Here is a 23,726-nt window from a genome sequence, read left to right as displayed (position 1 = left end):
GATGTGGCAGGTCAGCGGGCGTGGGAAATTAGAGACAGCGCAAGTTAAGCAAGCCCAAAGTGGCGGTAATAGCCAAGCAGGGCATGGACTGAGGCAGGCGGGCAACGCATGGGTTGCAGGCTCACCTGCGTTCTGTAGCGTCTCGATGTTTTGGGGTCTGGTCGCCAGCTCCGCCACCATCTGCACGAATTGCGTCCGGGCTTTCTGGTACTGCTCGAACACTGAGGAGAGAGACCCGGTGGAGTCGTCCCGTGACCCGCGGCTCCAACGCTCCCGAGTGCCCGCCCGCCCTGATCATACCTTGCAGCACCTGCCGCTGGCTCATGGTGAAGCTGGTCCTCCAGACGCAGCAGGTCCGCAGGTAACAAGACCTCCACCACCTCCCGGACTGCACCAGGATCCGTTCCTCTGCGTCTCCGTCTCCAGGGCAACCGACCCAAACCGGATGCAACCGCCAGTCGAGGTCGTGACGTCACGGCCAGGGTGTCGGAGGCTGACAATTTTGAGTACTACTTAGCACCCGTCTATGGGCGTGGGTTTTTTTTCCAGACCAGCGACTGTCTGGAGAATACGGTCCTTTTACACACACTGACCCAGAGTAGCTGGTGTCGCGCCTATAGGTGCGAGCGCTGGAGTGTCGGGAGAAAACTATAACCGGACTGTCAAGAATAACCAAACACGTAAATCACGTATAATATGATCGATACCATATTGTCAAAGCATCCTTAACTCAGTGTTTTCTTTTTAGTGTATCCCTGGTACACATGACAGTTTTTATTTCCGGATCTCTGGAGGCTCACAACAACCAAATATTTCATTACACTTCAGATAGCAAGTAAGCAGTCCGTCTGAGAGATTCATTGGGGAAAACAGAAGAGCAAATAACGTAATTAATGTCCAACGGTCCATGGTGGGGAAAATATATCTTGAGCTTAAAGAAACCCAGTTTCTTCTTCTTTTTACTTATTAAAAAGTTATTCTTTGAGAGTTTTATATATGTATAAATGTAATGATTTATAAGTCATATACAGTAGTGCCTCACACAGTGTCTCAAACTGGCCCTGTAGGAATAAGATCAATTTCAAATATACTTCAAGTTAAAGGTCCTTTTAAACAAAAGAGATGTTTGCATTCTCACGCAGTAGAACAACTTTGTAGGTTTGCTTGCTTGCTTGCTTGCTTGCTTGCTTGCTTGCTTGCTTGCTTGTTAGTTTAAGACAGGGTCTCACTACATAGTCCTGGCTGTTCTGGTATTCACTGCATAGGCCAGGCTGGCCTTGAACTCACAGAGATCTGCCTCCCAAGTCCCACCATGTCCAGCTAAGCAGGACAACTCTTTTTTTTTTCATTAAAAATTTCCACCTCTGCCGGGCGATGGTGGTGCACGCCTTTAATCCCAGCACTCAGGAGGCAGAGGCAGGAGGATCTCTGTGAGTTCGAGACCAGCCTGGTCTACAGAGCTAGTTCCAGGACAGGCTCCAAAGCCACAGAGAAACCCTGTCTCAAAAAACTGAAAGAAAAAAAAAGAAAAAAATTCCACCTCCTGCCCTCCTCCCATTTCCCTCCCACTCCCCCCACTCCTCTCCCCCTCCCTCTACAGTCCTAAGAGCAGCCAGGGTTCCCTGCCCTGTGAAAAGTCCAAAGTCCTCCTTCTTCCATCCAAGTCTAAGAAGGTGAGCATCCAAACAGACTAGGCTCCCACAAAGCCAGTCCATGCAGTAGAATCAAACCCAGTGTCATTATCCTTGGCTTCTCAGTCAGCCCTCATTGTCACCACATTCAGAGAGTCCGGTTTGATCACATGCTCCATCAGTCCCAGTCCAGCTGGCCTTGGTGAGCTTCCATTAGATCAGTCCCAGCATCTCAGTGGGTGGACGCACCCCTCGCGGTCCTGACTTCCCTGCTCATGTTCTCCCTCCTTCTGCTCCTCATTTGGACTTTGGGAGCTCCGTCCCGTGCTCCAGTGTGGGAGCAGGACAACCCTTAATTGAGAAAGTCTCCAGTTTCTTTTGACAGAGTGTATGCACTACACTTAGTCTGTCTACTGCTGGTTTCTAGCTTCTCTTTGAAAACTGAATACCAAATATTTCAGTAATGTGTCTAAATATCTCTCCATCTGAAACACCAACTTCACCAGATGTCAATGTGGGCAGATAGCAACCTGCAGAGTTGCGGCAAGACAGGAAACCCCCAGCCATCCTAATGTCTAATAGAGGGAGCATATTTGTTTATCTGGTTCTCGTCCTTGGAATCTTCTCCAATAATTTTCCAGATCTCACCCAATCTGAGCTTTCTTGATGAAGTGCTAGTATTTACCACTGCTCTAACAGTAGTTGGGAACTAGTGTAAGCTCTGGAGGGCAAGGCTTTATCAAAGGGAGTGTGCTAGTGCAGAGGGAAAGGCTTCCCAGTAGGAAGTGTTACAGCTCTGCTGGGGGAGAGGAGGTTTCTCCACTGCAAGTGTTACAGCTCTGAAGGGAAAGGTATCCTGGCAGTTGGGAGCCATGCCACAAAGCCACACAGCACAACAAAAGTCACACAAGAAACTTATTGGGAGGGAAGACCCCAGGAGGGTGGCTGCCTCTGCTCAGGTGACAAACGGCAGAGAATGAGCAGAAGATAGGGTTATGTGGCATTTCTTAGGGGAGGAGTGGAGCTTTTCCAAGAGGGGACTGGTGAGATTTCAAGTCCTGTGTTTGGATAAACCCAGGGATAGGTGGGATTTCCTCAGGGCTTCGTAGGTTTTCAAGTCTTTTGGGTGTAGCTGTTATAGTAGTTAGAGTGTTCTGTGGGTAGAGCCTGGCAGTTGGAGATCCTCAGGGGAAGAGGGCCTGGCCACTTGCGAGTCTCAGTGGACTTACATTCACTCCTTTTTTGTTGGCTACTGATAAATAATCTTGGACTGGTAAGAGGGTCAATGATCCCCTGTTGAATGGTAGTGTTGAAGTCTTTGGGGAGAACTTGACTATCACCATCAGGATATGGTCCAGCCTCTGATGCCATAGCTAGGGGCCAGTAATTCTGTAATGGCAACTGATTAAAAGTCTGGTTAGAAATCTTTTGGATCTTTTGTTGAAGAAATCTAGACAAGGAGCTTATAAGGCAGTGTAAGCATTGCAGCTTGGATGGAAAGGGATCCTGGAAGTTGAGAGTCAAGAAATACCACAAAGTCGCTGTAAGCAGAGCAGCTTACATCCCTGCTCCAGGGCAAGGTTCCTCCAGTGTAACTCTGCTCCTCCAGGAGAGGGTTTCCCCAGGGAAAGTGTTACAATTCTACTCCACTCTCCTCTGCTCCTGCTCTGGCAAAAGTTGTTATCACTTTACTCCAGCAAAAATGTCATACAGGACAACAAACCTCACTCAAGAGATTTATTGGGAAAGAAGAATCCAGAAGGGTGACTGCCTTGGGGTGAGCATCAGCAGCAAACAGAACAGGGTAGAAGACTTTATATAAGATTGGGGGAGCAGAGCTTTAAAGGGTGGTGTTGGATTGGTGGATTTTGGTGGTCTGATTTTGGGATAAGCTCAGGGATTTGTAGCATTTTGAGCTCAGGAAACTCAGGGATTGGTGAGATTTCAATCCCTGTCCTCAAATCAAGGTCAGGGTGTTTTTCCTTGGCCCTTTTTACTCTAGCATTAAGAGGAAGAAGAGAAGGTAGAGGGAAGGGGTGGCTAAAGAGGCAAACTCTAGAATTTAGAACAAATTAGATTGGTGGCATGTTGACTGAGGTTTCCGTCCTGCCGGGTTCCCACAGTCATTAGTGCCAAAGAAATCACACAGAGGTCTACATTAATTATAAACTGATTTGGCCTATTAGCTCAGGCTTCTTATTAACTCTTATAACTTATATTAGCCCATAATGCTTGTCTGTGTTAGTCACGTGGCTTGGTACCTTTTTTGAGAGGCAGTCACATCTTGCTTCCTCTGCAGCTGAGTCAGGACTGCAGACTGACTCTTTCCTGTTCTCAGGATTCCCCTGTTCCCCTTGCCCCTCCTCTATGTCCTGCCTGGTCACCCCGCCTATACTTCCTGCCTGGCTACTGACCTATTAGCGTTTATTTAAAATACAAGTAACAGGATACAAGACCATTGTCCTGAACACTTCCAGAACAGCCTCAAGACTGCTGGCTGAGATGATCAAGCCTCAGAGAATATTCCAGTCACAACTTGACCATAATCCTCAATTTTCTTTAGGTTCCCATAAGATTATCAGTGTCCGCAATCAGCAGGAAGTAACCTGGAAAACTACACCCACATTCCCAAAAATTAGATTATGGATGTTTGCCTTTATTTAGAATGTTGGTTACAAGTTGTTATGGATAATGGTCAGTAGAAAAGCTAAACAAAGGAGATTCGATTCAGAGTTCGTGTTTTAAAAAAAAGGGGGGGGAAGTGCTGTGGGACAATGGTCTGTACCCTGTCACTTGTATTTTAAATAAACACTGATTGGCCAGTAACCAGGCAGGAAGTATAGGCAGGGCAACCAGGCAGGAAGTAGAGGCAGGGCAACCAGGCAGGAAGTAGAGGCAGGGCTACGAGAATTCTGGGAAGAGAAAAGTTTCAGTCTGCAGTCATCACCCAGACACAGAGGAAGCCAGGCACAGAGCAATCTAGATGTGACTGCCTCAACAAAAAAAGGTACCAAGTCACGTGGCTAACACAGACAAGAATTATGGGCTAATATAAGTGATTAGAGTTAATAAGAAGCCTGAGCTACTAGGCCAGCCAGTTTATGATTAACGCAGACCTCTGTGTGTTTGTTTGGGACTAGACGGCTGTGGGACCTGGCGGGACAGAAATTTCAGTCAACCATGGCAGAAGCCAGCAGAAACAAAAAGGAACCATTCACACCTTAAGAGAGTCAAATCAGCAACTTGAGTCAGTTTGAAATGTAGAGGCATGAGTATGGCTGGAAGGTCAATGTGGCATCTTCTGCCAATGCTACGGAGGAGACAGAACACACGGAGGGACTTTGTTTTGAGATCCTTGTGTGTTAGAAGGTGAGACCGATGGTGAGGAGAGAAGACAGTGATAGATGGCCCGAAAGTTAACCTATTTGATTCGTGTGTAAGAAGTTTGGCTGCGTGCCAGGCAGCGGTGGCACACGCCTTTAATACCATCACTCAGGCGGATCTCTGCGAGTTCGAGGCCAGCCTGGTCTACAAGAGCTAGTTCCAGGACAGGTTCCAAAACCATAGAGAAACCCTGTCTCGAAAAAAAAGAAGTTTGTCGGCAGCCAGGGGTCCATTCTTGTATGTGAATGTATGGAGGTATAGTTTTGATACCTTATTAGCAAGCATTATTTGTAAGTTCTTTCCTTCATAAACTGAATCTAGCGACCAGAAATCCCAGAGATAAATTCTGATCTCTAGCTATCAAAGCAGCCATAGCAAGCAGTGGTAGCAGTAGTAGCTCGTGGCTGGCAGCAGCAGAGAAAGCAAAAACAAAACCAATAAACACAGAACACAGAAAGCTCACACACTCAAAGAAGACCAGTCAGGAATAAATCATGTGGTGGTTATCATCATCCATACATTCACCTGAGCCTGACCAACTTCTGTCTTGGCTCCCACGTTTACAGCAAAACTTAGGGATATACCAGAAAACATGGACCCATCTTCACACTGAAAACAGACAGACAAAATTTTCCACACGTCCAGAATCAGATGGGCGGTTTATGCCTTGTTTTGCCCTGGATGGGAGTGAAAAGGTTTTATAATTGGATAAGAGGGTGATGGTGTTTGTCTACAGCAAGGGGTATCCCATACCCATGGTTATACCTGGGAAGCTGATAAGGGAAAAGGTATGTCAGACTGTGTGGTTCAGAGGATAAGGAGTAAGGGAGAACCTGGGGTTGAGCGAATAGAGGGAGAAAAGAAGCAGAGGCTCCTACTTTAGCAGAGGTCCCTTATCATTTTAAGGGCTGCCTTGCAGAGACCAACCAGAAGGCAAGTTATAAACTTGTCTCAAGCTAATACACCCCAGGATAATGTAATTCGAGAGCCCTGTGTGTGGTGGAACCACCTTGGCCCCGACTGGGTGGGTAGCATTAGTTTGGTGGATTTCATCTGCATGCACCTTAGCCTGGTCCCAGGCTCACCTGCTCTTCTTGGGAGAAGATTGTTGATGAGACTCATGTAAGCATCATGGAAGATGTGGTTGTAAGATTGGATAAGATACTGGAATTCTTTAACAAAGGCAGAATTAGCAATATAGGACTCCAATCTCTTTTCTGTTCGAAAGAATTTATGTAATAATAAAGGGATGTGTACCCTAACCAAGTCATCCACTCCAGCAACTTCCCACAAAGGGAGAACTAAGGCCAGTTTAGGTCGGGTAGGGGGAGGTAAGGGAGTCCCATGGGTAGAACTCCATGAGATTTTTCCCTTCTATGATAATATGTCACTGCTATTGTCTTTATTTGGGGTCCTGTTTAGGCAGCCATATTTTGGAGGCATTACGGGTAGCTTCCCTATTCATTTCTGTCGTCGCAATCTCAGAGATTACCTGACCCTCTGACTCTTGCAGCATTCCCAGACCCTCTTCTGCTATGTCTCCTGCCTTTGGTGCAGGAGTTGTAGTGTGTAGTGGCTATTGAGTCTGGCCTCCTTGTGACAAGCTGCTCTCTATATTTTTAGTTGGTGGTAGTTTTCTATAATCCTCTCTATCTAGACAGCAAAGAAAATCATCTAGGATGAGGGGAGAGAGCTGCACTTATCTATGAATACAAGAGTAATTATTTAAAATATAGTGAAGAATTATGCTAGTCAAGTAAGATGACAGTAGAAGGTTCTCCTATGATGTCAGTCACCTCACGAGCCTGGGAAATTAGGTAGATTTCCAGTACCATGCAAGATTTCCCTCCTTTTGGGCAGACTTTGAGTCCAATTGGGCAGCTGTTAGTTATTGCCAAGAAACAAACGCCACGACTGCACATCTAGGGATAACTTACGCATGCTGTTCATTGTTGTGAACCATAGATGTCAGACTGTTGGTTGCTTCCCTCTGCTGACAGTTTGTATAGTGCAACATGCCAGTTCACAGGAAAGAGGGTTTCATCTGATCTGAAGCTAGAATTGTTCCAGTCCCATGTCTGAAGTACATGGTGTCTTCAACAATATGGACTTATGTTTAATCTCTGGGAGGCAATTAAGGCAGCAGCAATAGCCTATACTGTTTGGGGAGTCTTTTGGACTCCCCTGACCAAGAACTCTAAAAGGAGTTTCTCATACCTTTATTAGATGTGATGGTTTGAATTGACCCATATTTGAAGGTTTGGTCACTATGGAATGAACTATTCAGAATGATTACAAGGAGGAGGATACATGGCCTTGTAGAAGTAGGTTCCTTGCTGGACGAAGTATGTCATCAGCAGTGGACTTCAAGGTTTTCAAAAGTCCATGCTGTTCCCCTCCCCCCCACTCCCTTGGCCTTTGGAACAGGACGTAGCTCTCTGCTAGTGCTGCCCACCATGTACCCCACCGAAATGATAGTGAACTAAGCATCTGAACTCTAAGTGAGCCCCAATTAAGGTTCCTTATAGAGGAGTTGTCTTGGTCGTGGTGTCTCTTCACTGTCCTAGAACAATGACTAAGATACTTTTTAATTCTGAAAGCTAGAACAAAAAGAAGCAAACTTTCCCAAGAGGAGTATATGACAGGAAATAATCAAATTGAGGGCAAAAGTCAATAAAATAGAAACAACAAAAACAATACAAAGAATCAATGAAACAAAAAGTTGGTTCTCTGAGAAAATCAAGAAAATAGACAAACCTTTGTTCAAACTAACTAAAAGACAGGGACAAATATCTAAATTAAAAAAAAAATCAGAACAGCCGGGCGGTGGTGGCGCACGCCTTTAATCCCAGCACTCGGGAGGCAGAGGCAGGTGGATCTCTGTGAGTTCAAGGCCAGCCTAGTCTACAAGAGCTAGTTCCAGGACAGGAACCAAAAGCTATGGAGAAACCCTGTCTCGAAAAAAAAAAAAAAGAAAGAAAAAATCAGAAATGAAAAGGGGGATATAACAAGAGATGCAGAATGTCTTAGGGTTTCTGTTGCTGTGAAGACACACCATGACTAAGGCAACTCTATAGAGAAAAGCATTTAATTGTGGCTGGCTTAAAGTTCAGAAGTTTAGTCCATTATCATCATGACAGCAAACATGGCAGCATGTAGACAGATGTGGTTCTGGAGAGGTAGCTGAGAGTTCTACATCTGTATCCACAGGTAGCAAGAAGAGAGACACTGGTCCTAGCTTTAGCATCTAAGACCTCAAAGACCATCCTCAGTGGCATACTTCCTCCAACAAAACTACACATGCTCCAAGAAGGCCACACACCCTAATAGTGCCACTTCCTATGGGTCTATGGGAGGCATTTTCATTCAAACCATGACACCAAGGAAATCCAAAGAATTATTAGGTCATACTTTAAAAACCTGTACTCCACAAAGTTGGTAAATCTAAAAGAAATGGACAATTTTCTCAATAGATATCACTTACCAAAGTTAAATCAAGATCAGATAAGCAATTGAAAAGGCCTATAACCCCTAGGGAAATAGAATTGGTCCTTAATATCTCCCAACCAAAAAAAAAAAGCCCAGAGACAGACAGTTTTAGCATAGTATTCTAGCAGACTTTGAAAGAGGAGGTAACACCAATACTCCTCAAATTAGTCCACACAATAGAAACAAAAGGCACATTGCCTAATTGATTTTATGAGGCTATAGTTACCCTATACCCAAACCATACAAACATTCAACCAATAAAGAATTACAAACCAAGCCGGGCGGTGGTGGCGCACGCCTTTAATCCCAGCACTCAGGAGGCAGAGGCAGGCGGATCTCTGTGAGTTCGAGACCAGCCTGGTCTACAAGAGCTAGTTCCAGGACAGGCTCCAAAGCCACAGAGAAACCCTGTCTCGAAAAACCAAAAAAAAAAAAAAAAAAGAATTACAAACCAATCTCCCTCATGAACATAGATGCAAAAATACTCAATAAAATACTCACAAACTGAATATTTCAATCACATCAAAAAGATCACTCACCATGATCAAGTGGGCTTCATCCCAGAGACTTAAAGAAAAAATCTACATGATCATCTCATTAAATTCAAAAAGCATTTAATAAAAATCAAACATCCTTTTATGATAAAAAAAAAAGTCCCAGAGTGACTAAAGATACAAAGGATATATCTGAACATAATAAAGGTAGTATACACCAATCCTACTGCCAACACCATCCTAAATGGGCAAAAATTAAAAAGTATTTCCATTAAAATCAGGAATAAGACAAGTCTATCTACTCTCTCCATATCTATTCAATACAGTACTTGAAGTTGTAACTAGTGCAATAAAACAACTAAAGGAGATCAAGGGGCTACAGATTGGAGAAGAAGAAGTCAAAATATCATTATTTGTAGATGATATGATGGTATACATAAGAAACCTCAAAAATTCTACCAGGAAACTCCTACAGCTGATAAACACCTTCAGTAATGTAGCAGGATACAAGATTAACTCAAAAAATCAGTATCCCTCCTATATACAAATGACAAACAGACTGAGAAAGAAATCAGGGAAACAACACCCTTCACAGCAGCCACAAATAATATAAAATATCTTGGTGTAGATCTAACCAAGCAAGTGAAAAACCTGTATAATAACAACTTTAAGTATTTGAAGAAAAAAATAGGGCTGGAGAGATGGCTCAGAGGTTAAGAGCACTGACTTTCCTTCCAGAGGTCCTGAGTTCAATTCCCAGCAACCACATGGTGGCTCACAACCATCTGTAATGAGATCTGGTGCCCTCTTCTGGCATGTAGGCACACATGCAGACAGAACATTGTATACATAATAAATAAATCTTTAAAAAAAAAGAAAAAAAGAAAAAATAGAAGATAGAAAGCTCTTCCATGCTCATGGATTGGTAGATTAACATTTTCTGTTACACAGAGAAACCCTGTCTCAAAAAAATGGCCATCTTACCAAAAGCAATACACAGATTTAGTGCAATCCCCATCAAAATTCCAATACCATTCTTTACAGACCTTCAAAGCACAACTTTCAATTTCATAAACAAAAAACCCAAGATAGTTAAAATAATCCTGATCAATAAAAGACTTTCTGGAGATATCACCATCCCTCATTTCAAGCTCTAACAGAGCTATAGCAATAAAAACCACATGGTATAGACATAAACACAGACACTTTGACCAGTGGAATCAAATCAAAGACCCAGACATAAATCTTCACACCTATGGATAAAGAAATCAGACGTGCATAATGGAAAAAAAAGAAAACATCTTCAACAAATGGTGATGGTCTAACTGGATTTTGCATGTAGAAAAATTGCAAATAGATCCATATTTATCACCCTGCACAAAACTTAAGTCCAGCCGGGTGGTAGTGGTGCATGCCTTTAATCACAGCAGTTGGGCAAAAGGCAGATCTCTGTGAGTTTGAGGCCAACCTGGTCTACAAAGAGAGCTTCAGAACAGCCAGGGCTGTTACACAGAGAAATCCTGTATCAAAAAAACAAAAAACCAAAAACCGTCAAGTCCAAGTGGATCAAGGACATCGACATAAAACCAGACACACTGAACCTGATAGAAGAGAAAGTAGGGAATCACCTTGGCACAGGAGAAAATTTTCTGAACAGAACACCCACTGTGCAGGCATCGAGATCAGCCATTAATAAATGGGACCTCATGAGCCTGAAAAGTTTCTGTAAGGCAAAAGACACAGGCACTATACCAAAATGGCAGCCTACAGAATAGGAAAAGATTTTCACCAACTCCACATCTGATAGGGGGCTAATATTCAAAATATATAAATAACTCAAGAAACTAGGCATCAACAAACCAAATAATCCAATTAAAAGGTGGGGTACAGATCTAAATAGAGAGCTTTCAATAGAGGAATTGCAAATGACCAAGAGACATTTAAAGAAATGCTCAACATCCTTAGCCATCAGGGAAATGTAAATCAAAATTACTTTAAGAGTCCATCTTACACCTGTCAGAATGACTAAGATCCAAAACACACAGGACAGCTCATGCTGGTGAGGATGTGGAACAAGAATACTCCTCCATTTCTGGTGAGATTGCAAATTTTTACAGCCACTATGGAAATTAATAGGATGGTTCCCCTGAAAATTGGAAATCAATCTACCTCAAGACCCCAAAGAAGTTCCATCCTACTATAAGGACACTTGCTCAATTTATATTCAAAGTGATTTTATTCATAACAGTCAAAATCCGGAAACAACTAGATGTCTCTCAGCTGAAATGAGTAAGGAAAATGTAGTACATATACACAATGGAGTGTTACTAAGATATTTTTTAAAAATTACATCATGAACTTTTCAGGTAAATGGATGGAACTAGAAAAACTAATCGTGAGTGAGGTAACCCAGACCCAAAGACAAACATAAAATGTATTCTCTTATAAGTGCTTATATGATGTAAGTAAAGAACAATCATACCACAATCCACACACCCAGAGAGGCTCAGTAACAAGAAGGACATGGATGCATAGCTCTCCTTGAGAAGGGAAATAGAATAGATTTTGCAGAGAACTGGGAGCAGATGGGGATAGGATTGGGTAGGGGAGAGAGGGAGAGAATACAAGGAGAGGTGACTGAAATTGGGGGTCATTTGGAGGATGATGTGGAAACCTAATGCAGTAGAAACTCCCAGAATTTTATGAGGGTGGCCCTAGCAAGGACTCCTGGCAGTGGAGGATATGGAGCCTGAACTGCCCATCTTCTGTAACCAGGCAACTTCCAGTGGTGAGACTGAGACACCAACCTAGCCACAAAATCCTCAACCTACAATCTGTCTAGCCTGCAAGATGTGCTGGGCAGTGGTGACTTAGAACTTGTGGGAGTACAAACCAATTTCCCACTGGGCTCCAGAACTCCCCAACTCTGAAGTTCCTGGGCATGCCAGTGAAATATGACATGGGGACAATGAGATAGAGAACAAGGTATTTATTGAGTATTGGGCACAGGAGGGGAGGGGACAAAATAGACCTTTGTTCTGGCACTTCAGATCCAGGCCCCTGAGGCTTCAGGGAGAATCATGGTCTAGGAACATTGAACAGGTGACACGCTCTTCTCCACAGTGTTCCCTTCATGGGTGACCTGGCAGCTGTATCTGCTGTGAGGTGTCCACTGGTCAGAGGTCAGTGTCAGGTAGCTGCTGGCCATGTACTTGTTGTTAATCTGCTTGGAAGGCTGGGTTGTCTCTATACCCTGCGTGACAGGGATCCCATCCACTTTCCAGTTCACCGTCAAAGTGCCTGGGTAGAATTCGCTCACCAGACACACCAGTGTGGCCTTGCTGCTGGCCTGGAGATCCTTCAGGGAAGGCAGAAACAGCGTGACCAAGGGGTCAGACTTGGGCTGACCTGTGCAGATAGAGAAGGGGATGAGAGATGTCCCAAGAGAGCCCAAGTGACAGGGAAGCACCCTTCTCCTGTCAGGAGCTCTGTGACCATTCATGATACCATCAAGAGTTCTATCCTGGGACCCTGCTTCCTTATTCTTTTCCGTCCACTCAAGTCCCCTAGAGAGCAGACAGCCTGGTACCGTATTAGGTACCCAGCTCCAGCCCCTTGCAATCTCAGCTTCCCCACTGGGCCCGATGCTGACTCTGCTCCTCTCTCCCAGTAGCTAGAGTCTGAATTGGGACCTGACACTGACCTCCTGTACATCCGTCCACTCTGATTCAGCCCCGCCACCTCCTTTACTTCTCCAGTACTCAGAGCCTCCCCTATGAACTGGAATACTCTTTTATTCTGGGAGCTTGGTCCTGGGGAGTAGATCTTGAGGTGTGCCTGCTGTCTAAGGGCTCTGGGGCCTGGGCTCCAGACTCCACTCAGATGTCTCACCAAGGATTAGATTCTGTCCAGAAAAACCCTAGGAACTGACATTTGGTGCACAGTGGTTACCTAATCACAGGACCCTGCATTGGCTGTGTTCCTGGGGCTCCATCTCCCAGACTATGATGATAGCAACCCCCTGAGCACCCCAGAAGTCTCTGGTGACTCCTGATTTCATTTGGCATCATTTGCTCCCTCCTTCCTCATCTAAGTCTAAGGATAACTGAGGAAGAAGGACAAGAGAAACATCGCTCCAAGTCAGCGACCAGGCCCCAAGCCTGAGAGAGCCCAGGAGCAATTGACAGTCTACATTCTTTTTCCTAGTAAGCATCCTGGGAGGACCAGGTTCTAGTTATCTTGTCACCCTGAGCCTTTGTGTGTCCCTGTGACCCTGTAGGCCAGCCAAAAATTAGAGACCGGCAGCCTAGACTGAGCCAGATCCCTCTCCCAGCCTCTGCGGTTTTCCACCTGGAGTGACCTTAGTTCTAAAGGCTGGGTTCATGGCACTAGCCAGATAGATGGTCATACTCTGTGGCCTTCTCAATCTGGATACACATCTGGGCCTCAATTCAGTTGCTGGGGTCTAGCGGTCTTTAAGACCTGAAAACCCAGCCTTTGAATCCTGTCGGGGATCTATCTCAAAAGAGTAGATGAAGTTATTGGGATCCTTCCTGTGGTTTACCCTAAGACTGCTGCCTCTCCTTCACCCACAGAAAACAGTACACGTCAGAGTAAGGCTAGGGAAGGCAGATGGGAAGAACTCCCTCGAGGGAAAGCAGACTTTTCTGAGACAGTCGGATCATGAGAGCCGCTTACCTAGGACTGTGAGCTGGGTGCCACCACCAAAGACCAACGTTGACTGGGGCTCAGATGAAAACCCACGGAGCCAGCACCTAGGGCCTGTGCCCCGTTGGATGGTCTGGAACAGGAACCTGTTGGGCAAGACAGGCACATGGTCACAGTAGATGAACTATGTCCTTGGCAGAAAGTAGATGAACAGTAAGTATCCCACAAGTCTTGCTATCCCATCTGCCACTTCCATCTCTGAATTTTTCGGTGCTGATAGCAACACCAGGCTCAGAAGATGCTCAAAAAAATTTCTGGGTGGTGTATCTTCACTGGTGGAAATGGTGGAACCAATAAGGTGTGTGTGTGTGTGTGTGTGTGTGTGTGTGTGTGTGTGTGTGTGTGTGTATACATGCTCATGTGCAAGTATTTTGTTTGTGTTTTAACAAATAAAGCTTGCCTGAAAATCACAGTGCAGAACTAAGTCAATAGAGGCCAGGCAGTGGTGGCACATGCCTTTAATCCCAGAACTCAGGAAACAGAAGCAGATGGATCTCTGTTAATTCAAGGCCACCCTGGGTTACACAAAATTGATCCAGTTTTTTTTTTAAAAGAGAAACAGAGCTCACACAAAGGTAATCCCAGCACTTGGGATCTCACGCCTTCAATCCCAGCACTAGGGAGTTGAATATAGGAGTGATACGGCTGAGCGGAGAGAGGGATAAAAGGCAGGAGACAGGAGCTCAAGACAGTCTAAGCATGCAGTCTGAGGATTCATAGAGACAGGATCGCCCCTTCAGTCTGAGTATTCGGGAAAAGTAAAAAGTGGCTGGCTACACTGCTACTCTGATCCTTCAGCCTTCACCCCCTAATATCTGACACTGGGTTTTATTTATTAAGACCAATTAGAATTTGTGCTACACACTCATGTGTCTTTTTACAGTGTCTGAGTCTCTTCCATACCGGTTTCTGGTGATCTAAGCCAAACCAGGACCCAATCACACTGCCCTGTGGGGATGCCAGTGCTTTTAACTTCTGTCATGAGGCCTTCAGGTGGCTTGAAAGAAAATGGCCCCCAAGGGGAGCAGCACTAACAGGAGGTGTGGCCTCGTCAGAGAGGTGTAGTCTTGGAGGAAGTGCATCACTGTGGAGGCAGGCTTTGAGGTCTCATATATTCTCAAGACACACCCAGTGAGACAGAGCACTTCTTTTTGCCTGCAAGCCAAGATATAGGACACTCAGCTATTTCTCCTTGTCCACCTGCAAACACCATGTTGCACCATGATGATAATGAACTAAACCTCTGAAACTGTAAGCCACCCTAATTAAATGTTTTCCCTTTATAAGAAATGCTGTGGTCATGATGCCTCTTCACAGAAATAGAAACCCTAAGACAGAAATTGGTACCAGGAACTGTACCAGGCTGTGACAGGCCTGACCTGACTTCTGCTTGAAGGAATATGGACCTTGAAACTTTGGATTAGAAAAACAGTTGAACACTTTTAATGCTGCTTAAATGGGCCACACTAGTAGGAGCATGGAAGACTGTGCTGTTGAGTGTGATTAGAACTGTGGGGCCTGACTCAAGAGGCTACAGAGGAGAAAAATATTAGTATGTGACCTAGAGACTGGTTTGTGATATTTTGGTGAAGAATGTGGCTGCTTTTTGCCTTTGTCCAAAAAGTCTGCCTGAGGCTAACGTGAAGAATTTTTTGGATTAATTTCATTGGCAGAGGAAACCCCCAAACAACCTAGTATTGATTCTGTTGTGTGGTTATTAGTGTTAACTCTGATGAAGATTTGTAAAGAAAAGGAGCAAGCTGAGCAAATAAAATACAAAATGTACAGATTGAAAAATGGGTACCAGGAAGTATAATAGAGCTAAACCCTGTGTTTAAGGAAAACAAAAAGATTAAGAAATGGAATAAAGGAAGTGGTGACCTCAGGGCAAGAACAAAAAAAAAGAGCCCAAGTGCCCAGGCTAGGATATGAGTGTCTTTCCTGATCACAGGTGTCTTGAATGAGATGCCATGGAGCCACCATAGGGCAAAGATGCGGGCTGCCAGCTGGAACCTTGCTGGTAGGCCACGAGCCTTGTGATAAAATATAAAATAATGAAAATGGGTTAAATTAAGATGTAAGAGCTAGCCAATAAGAAGCTAGAGCTAATAAACCAAGCAGTGACTTAATTAATACAGTTTCTGTGTGGTTATTTCAGGTCCAAGTGGCTGGGAACAATCAAGAGGCCTCCTACAACAAATTGGTGCACCAACGTGGTCAACTATATCTATATGAAATCTGAGAAAGCTTAAAAAGGAATAAAAAAAAAACAGAGTTAAGCATGGTTTGGTAGTGGTATTTTCTCAGATGGGTTCTGTTTGCTAGAAGCAAGCAGAGGCATTATTCCTTTAAGAAAAAAATGCATGGTTTTGAAACAGTGGCTTTCTGGACTGAATGGCTCTAACTCTTTCAGGAGGTCTGGCTACAGAGCAGTTAAATGGGTTCTGTGAGCAGAGTGCTACAACTTGCTTAATGGCAACATAGACCCATTGTGTGTCTAAAAATAGGGCAACATGGCTTTCAGAGGCAGCAAACAGCTCTGCCATGTCTAACTGGACAGAGCAAGCAGGTAGTGCTGTGTTGGCCCTAGCCATGCCTGCTTAGCAATTGACAAAAAGGCACTTCTGGTCAGAAAATAATTACAGATACACAATAGGACAGATTCAGACATAAAAGACCTCTAAACAAGACACAATGTGTTTTAAAAATGTACATAGGCTTGGGAGAGAGGAGAAAGGGGGTAAAGAAACATTAAATGCAATATAAAAAGTACAGACAGTCATAGATTAAAGGAGTAAAGACAACAAAATAAATGTTAAACTTGTAGAAAAAGTAATAGAGTAAGAAAAATTAGCCACATAAAGATGGAATATATGCAAAGAGTCTGGATTATGTATATTATTATGTTTTCTTTGAATTGTTTGACTGTGAAGGAGCTAAGTACAGAGAGACATTTTGTTGTATGGGCTGCTAAACTAAACCAACATATATGTTTTAGAGGTATCTTGATCTCAGAATTTGGGTTTAAGGATTTGTTGCTTTGGGAAAGAGGTTCTTCTTTTGTTTCCATATAGGATGAAAATCTGTGGATCCATTCCAGGCTAATATGGTTTGATGGACCAAGAGCCCCCAAAAGGTCACTGTGAACATCCCCAAAAATGATTTCACCCAACAAAAAGCAGGAAGAAGTTTGGAGAGAACTAAAATCATTCCCTAAATGATTGTTTATAAATGTTTGTTTACATTTAAAGAGGAATATGCTATAGAGATCTGCATTGGTGTGAATCTTGGTTTATTGATACAAATTTAAGGTCAATTTTGTTATATGTATATTTCTGTTCTTGATTAAGGTATTGTGTTTGTGCAGCTCATTTAAAAATACAATATAAATTAAGAAATAAAGGTTAATAGTCATCTATAAAGTCAAGCTTGTAGTCTTTTTAGCTATATTTTCTAGATGTACAGAGGTATATTTCAGATGGATAGTTATTATTTAAACCTCTCAAAGACTATAAAATATGGCATTTAAAATGTTTTAAGAACTTAGGACTTTTCATGGCAATGAGACATATATGCTCCTGACAGCACCAATTACTTCAAGAGAAAGATGGGCATTGAGGAGGCTCCTTATGGAGTTTGCTAGCCATTTGGGCAAGAAACTGTTCTTGTCTGGACTGCTTGATGATATGCTATATGAACTGGGCAGGCAGGACCTACAGAGAAATGACTGCTGAACTTGCCTAAAATGAGACAATCCTTCAGGGTTCCTGCTTCATGAAAGAGTCTGTCAGACATTCTGCAGAACACAGAAGAAAGTGACTGACAAACTACCAATATAGGAGAAACTGTCTTTGAAATTTCCTGTTTCATGGAAAAGTCTGCTGGATACTATGGGCCTATGCTGGATAATATAGGCTAAAGACAGGATACCCCAACATTACAAAAGAACTTTGGGTGACTGTCCAGGAGGTGAGATGTCTCTGTCAATTCTAGAGTTTTAGAAGTTGTTTACAATGCACTTCCTATTTGCTTGGGTAATATTATATCCTTCTGGGGTCTTTGATGGAGTTGAAGAAAATATAGTTATAATTATGGTTTTCAATAGTTATGATAAAAGATAAGGTAGATATAAATATTGTAACTGTAATTCTTGCTTGACAACTGTTTTGTTATATATAATTTTTCTGTGTTAAAGTTAAAAATCTTCCTTTTTATTTAAACAAAATTCCCCTCTGTATGCTGTGAATATGTTTTATTCCCATTGGTTAATAAAGAAACTGCTTTGAGTCTATAGCAAAGCAGGGCAGAATATAGGTAGATAGGGAAAACTAAATTGAATTCTGGGAGAAAAAAGACAGAGTCAGCAGAAGCCATGTAGCGCTGCCAGAGATGGACCCTAGATGGAACTTTACCTGGTAAGCCACAACCACGTGGAGATACACAGATTAATAGAGTTAGTTTAGGATATAAGAGTTAGCCAAAAATATGCTTAAGCTATTGGCCAAACAGTATTGCAAATAATATGGTTTCTGAGTGATTATTTCGGGAGTCTGGGCAGCCAGGAAACGAACAAACAGCCTCCTCGTACAACAAATACCCAAACTCACTGTGTCCAGATGATAATGACCCTGACTCCATGAGTTCTTTCTATCTTTGAAACAACCATGACTCTTCTTCTACCTTATAAATCACTTCTACTATTAGGAGTAGTTAAGTTTTTTTTTTGTTTTTTTTTTTTGGTTTTTCGAGACAGGGTTTCTCTGTGATTTTGGAGCCTGTCCTGGCACTAGCTCTTGTAGACCAGGCTGGTCTCGAACTCACAGAGATCCTCCTGCCTCTGCCTCCCGAGTGCTGGGATTAAAGGCGTGCGCCACCACCGCCCGACTAGTAGTTAAGTTTTTATGATGCGAAATAATGTTTTTGCTTAAAATTCTTATTGCTTTAAAATTATAAGAACATAAGACAATTAAGCAAATATAAATGCAAAAATTGTGGTAAGATAAACATAGCAAGCCAGACATGGTGGCATGTGCTGTTAATACTAGTGTGTGAGATTAGGAGACAGGAGGATCACGAGTTTGAAGTCAGTCTAGACTATGTAGGAAGACAGTGTATTTTCCCATTTACACCATCTCTTCCTGCTTTCCCCAATGGTGTGGATATATGCTCATACAGTTTTTCTGTACTCATTACACAATACTTCTCATTCCCCTCCACCTGCCCCTTGTCACATTGACTGTGCCCTCGCTATGAATCTACACTTGTGAGGTACTCTACGTGAGTGGAATCACTGTTGGTCCTTTGGGCTCAGGCTTATTTCACTAAACACAATGTCTTCAAGTTTCTTCCACATTGTATATGATTTCTGAATTTTGTTCTTTATTAACTAATACAAAATAGATTTCAAAGTGAATAACAATTGCAACCTACTATCGCCTACTAAAAGTCATCCAAAATTTGTTTCTAAGAAACAAAGAAAGTGATTCTTACAGCATAGCTAGGAGACATTTACTGGACCAGAGGATGTGCTGGCTAGTAATATATCAACTTGATCCAAGCTACAGCCATTGGAGAGGAGGGAGCATCAACTGAGAAAATGCCTCTTTAAGATCTGGCTGTAGGAAAGCCTTTGAGGCATTTTCTTAATTAATTAGTGATTGATGTGGGAGGACACAGCCCATAGTGGGTGGGGCCAACCCTGAGGAGGTTGTCCTGAGTTCTGTAACAAAGAAAGCTGCTGGGTGGTGGTGGCGCACGCCTTTAATCCCAGCTGTCGGTAGGCAGAAGCAGGCAGATCTCTGTGAGTTCGAGAACAGTCTGGTCTACAAGAGCTAGTTCCAGAACAGGCTCCAAAGCTACAGAAAAACCCTGTCTCAAAAAAAAAAAATGGGTCGGGGAGGAGCTGGAGTGACGGCTCAGCAGGTAAGAGTACTGCCTGCTCTTCCAGAGGTCCTCAGCAAACACATGGTGGCTCACAGCCATCACTAATGAGATCTGGTGCCCTCTTCTGGCCTGCAGGCACACATGCAGGCAGAACACTATAGATAATAAATAAATATTTTTTAAAAGGTGGGGGCTGGAGAAATGACTCTGGTTAAGAGCACTGACTGCTCTTCCAGAGGTTCAATTCCAAGCACCCACATGGCAGCTCACAGTTACAGCTGTCTGTAACTCCAGTTCCAGGGGACCTGACACCTTCACACCAGTGCACATACAGTAAAGTTTAAAAAGAAATAACTGGCGAAAGAAGGCTGAGCAAGCCATGGAGAGCAAGCCAGTAAGCAGCATTCCTCTGTGGCCTCTGCACCAGCTCCTGGCTCTAGTTTCCCACTCTGAGCTCCTGTCCTAGTTTCCTTTAGTGGGGAACTGTGATGTGAAAGCATACGCTGAATAAACCCTTTCCTCCCCAAGTTGCTTTGGCCATTGTGTTTATCACAGAGGTGTTTGCCAGATTCTTCAGGAATGGTAACTTGTTGTGCTGTTGTGCCATATATGAATTTCAAGATGTTCATCTGTTTGCTTTGTTTGTGTATTGAAACAGGGTCTCACACTGTATCCCTGGATGACTTGGAAATCTCTAAATAGACCAGCCTGGTTTCAAACTCACAGATATCTGCCTGCCTCTGCCTCCCAAGTGCTGGGATAAAAGGTGTGCACTACCACACCCAGTTCTATTCTTTTCTATTTATGTGAGGGGGAAAAAGGTGATTGAATCTTGATAGGGGTTACACTGAGTCTAGTCACTCTGGATAGTATAAACATTCATGACTGACATGCTGGCAAAGGCGCCAAAACAGTTCAAGGTGAGAATTACCATTCAACATATGGCTCAGACAAAGGAACAGGCACTTCCCTGCCTCATACCACACACATGAGCTGATGAGAGATCTCAGAATAAGAGCTACAACTTAAAAGGTGGGGTTATATGAAAATGAATGTGAAATCTGTTTACAAAAAAAAATGGTTAGGACTCTTCCCCAAAGCTGCATACCATCTACCCTGAACATAACCATAAAGGAAAATGACAATAAATCTGGACTAGGGGATGCCATGTCCAATTGAGGTCAATGACCACCCTGGAACTGAAAGTTAAATGAACACTTACACCGTGGAAGCTAAGGTTCCCTAAGGCCTCTTTTCTATTTTAGTGCCCCAAATACTAGAAGCTAGTTTTTAATCTTCCAGGAAAACGGCAGTAAGAGTCAGGTCAAGGAGAAATACCTAATGATGCTAAAGCATCTTGCCAAATTATCCAGCCAAGATCGCAGTGTAGTGAGGACCACAGTCTACCATCACCAGTGCTACAGTGTCCTCTGCACAATGTCCCATCTCAAGTAAAGAACAGACAGCACCATCACATGCCAGAGGAGGCTTCCAATAGGAAGGACCAGCTTTCCACATCAGCACTGAGTTTTCTCCACAGAAGAAGGACTACAGGTTTGTGTTTTTCTTGTGTCGTTTTGGTAGCTTGTGTTTTAAATGTATTGGGACAAAGTCTTTCTGATGCATACCTTCAACTATAGCACCTACTATGATGCCCTCCACCCTGTCACAAGTAATGATTTCCTTACCTGAAACTCTGAAATATTTCAGATTTGGGGATTTTTTGGACATATCTGATCTATGAGGAATGAGTCCCAACTCTAAACAAAGCAGTATTTATATTTGATATTCACATCATACAACAGTCTGGAAGTGTTTTTATACAGCAGTCCCAACGTGCCCACATTTTGACTATGAGGCCATCATACAGCAGTCCCAGTGTGCGTATATCTTGACTATGAGACCACAATACAGCATTCCCAGTGTGCCTGCATTTGGGCCACAAGGCCAGTTACGCAATTCTCCATGAGCAGAGCCAGGTTTGCACTCGTGAAGCTTGGGAGTTTGGAACATTTTTGAGTAAATATGTTCAACCTATATGAAGGGTGATTTATAATTTTGCTTTTATTTCTTCCATTTTCTTGATCATTTCTAATGTTTTTTAATTATGATTTAATAAAAAATCTTAACGTTTCATTAATTTTTTTCTTTGGCTATGATTGTTAAAAGTGGGAACCCATTCAGTAATCAAAGAACAAAATATTGATAAAACAACTTGGATAAATCGCAGAAGTGTCAAACTGAGCTAAAGAGTACAAGTTCAAAGGTTATATACACTGAGATTCCTCATCTTTAGAAAGAGGAAATAACTAGGATCCCTCCACCCCCTGATGAACATCCAGTGAATCAGGCCGAATGAAAAATACTCAGTGCTTCCCTCTGCAGAACGCAGCCATGGTGCAACTCAGAGCAGACCATCTTAATATCTGAGACAGGGTCTTGTACTGAACCTGGAACCCACAGATTCGGCTAGACTAGCTGCCCAGTGAGCCACGGGGCTCCCCAGACTTCCCTGTGCTAGCATTAGCAGCAAGGCCTATCACTTCCCACTGTTTGCATACACGCTGAGAGTCTGAACTCAGGTCCTCGTGTTTGAGGGGCAAGGTCTTCTGGACCGAGCCATCTCTGTGGCTCCAGTTTCTACTCTCCTCACCCAAGACTGCCATAATATGTAATGGACAATTTGATAATTCTCTGAGAATAAATTTCTAGAACTACAACTACTTGACAAAGATGAACACACACTGTTAATTCTAAATGAATTAAGACCGTGGGACACTAAAATGATCTTGGGCCACGGCCTTAATCCCAGCTATTCCAGACAGTGTAGGGTGGAATATGGCAAATTCAAATCGTGCCTAGGCTACAGAGAGTAATATCAGCCTGGGCAACCTAGCAAGACTTTTTCTCAAAATAAAAAAAAAAAAATGAAAGGAAAGGAAAAGGGAGAGGGGCTAAAGGTGTGGTTCATTGGTAGAAAACTGACCCACCATGAACAAGGTTTAAACTTAGTTTAAACCATCATCTGCCCAGAGCCCTCCTCCCAGGCAGATCCTCTCTTCCCACACCTCTGACCTCAAGGGCCACCTTCCTTCCTAGTCACCCGTTCCAGCCTCCGGTCCATGGACCCAAACATTCACCCACAAACAAGTCCCTTACCTGCCTGGCAGGGCCCACAGACTAGGTCGGCTGCTTTTCATTGAAGCTTCAGGGCCCATAGCTCTGCTCCTCCGTGCTGAGCTTGGAGAAAGTACATGCTGAACACCACCTACTAGGCCCACCAGCAACAGCAGCAGGAGAACTTTGCACTGCCTGGGGATGGTACCCAGTGACTGTCCTGTTCTGAGTTCCATTGTCCCTAAAGTCCAAAGTTACCTCTGGCCCCACTTGCAGCGTAGGTTTCCTGGCAAAAAGGCTTGCTCCTCCACTGATGGCCAGAAGCTGCTCCAGAGCAAATGGATCTGTGTAGCCAAACCCCAGATTGGCTCTGGTTTCCGCCAGCAGCAGGCACCCTTGAGTGCCCACGGTCCTCTTCTGCAGAAGCCTCTCCCAGAGGGACATCTGAAAACTACCCTGTTGCGGTTGGAATGTAAGCTCACACCTGCCTGTCTAACCCCATCCTTGGAGCTCTGGGGGGGGGCTCTGCCTAACTGATATCCAGTTCCCCGAGGGCCCTTGGGTCTGCAGAGCAAGTCCCCAGAGCTTAGAGAGGCCACAGAGAGCATCTGAACACCTGCCTGACAAAACAAGAGTCTCTAGAGGCTTAATGCCAAGGAGGTGCGGTTGTAGCTCATGCAGGGTCACGGGTGTCCTGAAAGCGAGGTTTGAATTCAGCAAAAAGCCATTGTTGTGATCCAGGAATTATGAGATAGTATTTAGAATGTTGTTTAATGCACCATGTTCAGCACCCATAGATCTTTATAGATGACACTCTCTATCTGTAAAAGTATAACTGATAAACATTAACTGCTCGTGGTGGTGCCTGTCTATAATTCAGCACTGGGGAGGCTGAAACAGGAGGATGGGGAGTTAAAGGCCATCCTGAGATATAACAAGATCCTGTTGCAAAGAAAGCAATGCAAAACAGAGAAAATAATGAATTTTACAGTAGTATATT

At 43.6% G+C, this 23,726-nt stretch overlaps 2 protein-coding genes across 2 annotated transcripts in view; both read right to left on the bottom strand.

The window, feature by feature from the left end:
* Positions 1-418, bottom strand: part of LOC102001438 (sperm-associated antigen 6) — a 50,411-nt gene extending 49,993 nt beyond the window's left edge. The window contains exons 1-2 of the mRNA XM_005370017.2: positions 301-418; positions 126-221 (exon numbers count right to left, since the gene is read on the bottom strand). Of these exons, the coding sequence (XP_005370074.2) occupies positions 126-221; positions 301-325 (121 nt within the window). The 5' untranslated portion in view covers positions 326-418. The remainder of the gene's footprint in view (positions 1-125; positions 222-300) is intronic.
* An 11,665-nt stretch (positions 419-12,083) lies between these two features.
* On the bottom strand, positions 12,084-22,962 carry Igll5 (immunoglobulin lambda like polypeptide 5). The gene is made up of 3 exons (XM_005370013.2): positions 22,769-22,962; positions 13,697-13,812; positions 12,084-12,406 (listed from the first exon to the last, which is right to left on the bottom strand). Exons 1-3 carry the CDS (start codon positions 22,960-22,962, stop codon positions 12,084-12,086), a joined length of 633 nt encoding a protein of 210 aa, XP_005370070.1.
* Between the last annotated feature and the right edge of the window lie 764 nt (positions 22,963-23,726).

The sequence above is a fragment of the Microtus ochrogaster genome, unplaced genomic scaffold, assembly GCF_000317375.1.
Source record: "Microtus ochrogaster isolate Prairie Vole_2 unplaced genomic scaffold, MicOch1.0 UNK68, whole genome shotgun sequence".
NCBI lineage: Eukaryota > Metazoa > Chordata > Mammalia > Rodentia > Cricetidae > Microtus > Microtus ochrogaster.
This window is presented reverse-complemented; position numbering and strand designations above follow the sequence as displayed.

Excerpts from the sequence above, each read along its gene's own strand:
- Igll5 (XM_005370013.2), bottom strand. The coding sequence starts at position 22,962 with ATGGAACTCAGAACAGGACAGTCACTGGGTACCATCCCCAGGCAGTGC. Across the intron at positions 13,813-22,768 it reads CTGTGGGCCCTGCCAGGCAG|GTTCCTGTTCCAGACCATCC; the intron begins GTAAGGGACTTG and ends CTTGCCCAACAG. Across the intron at positions 12,407-13,696 it reads CACCCAGCTCACAGTCCTAG|GTCAGCCCAAGTCTGACCCC; the intron begins GTAAGCGGCTCT and ends CTATCTGCACAG.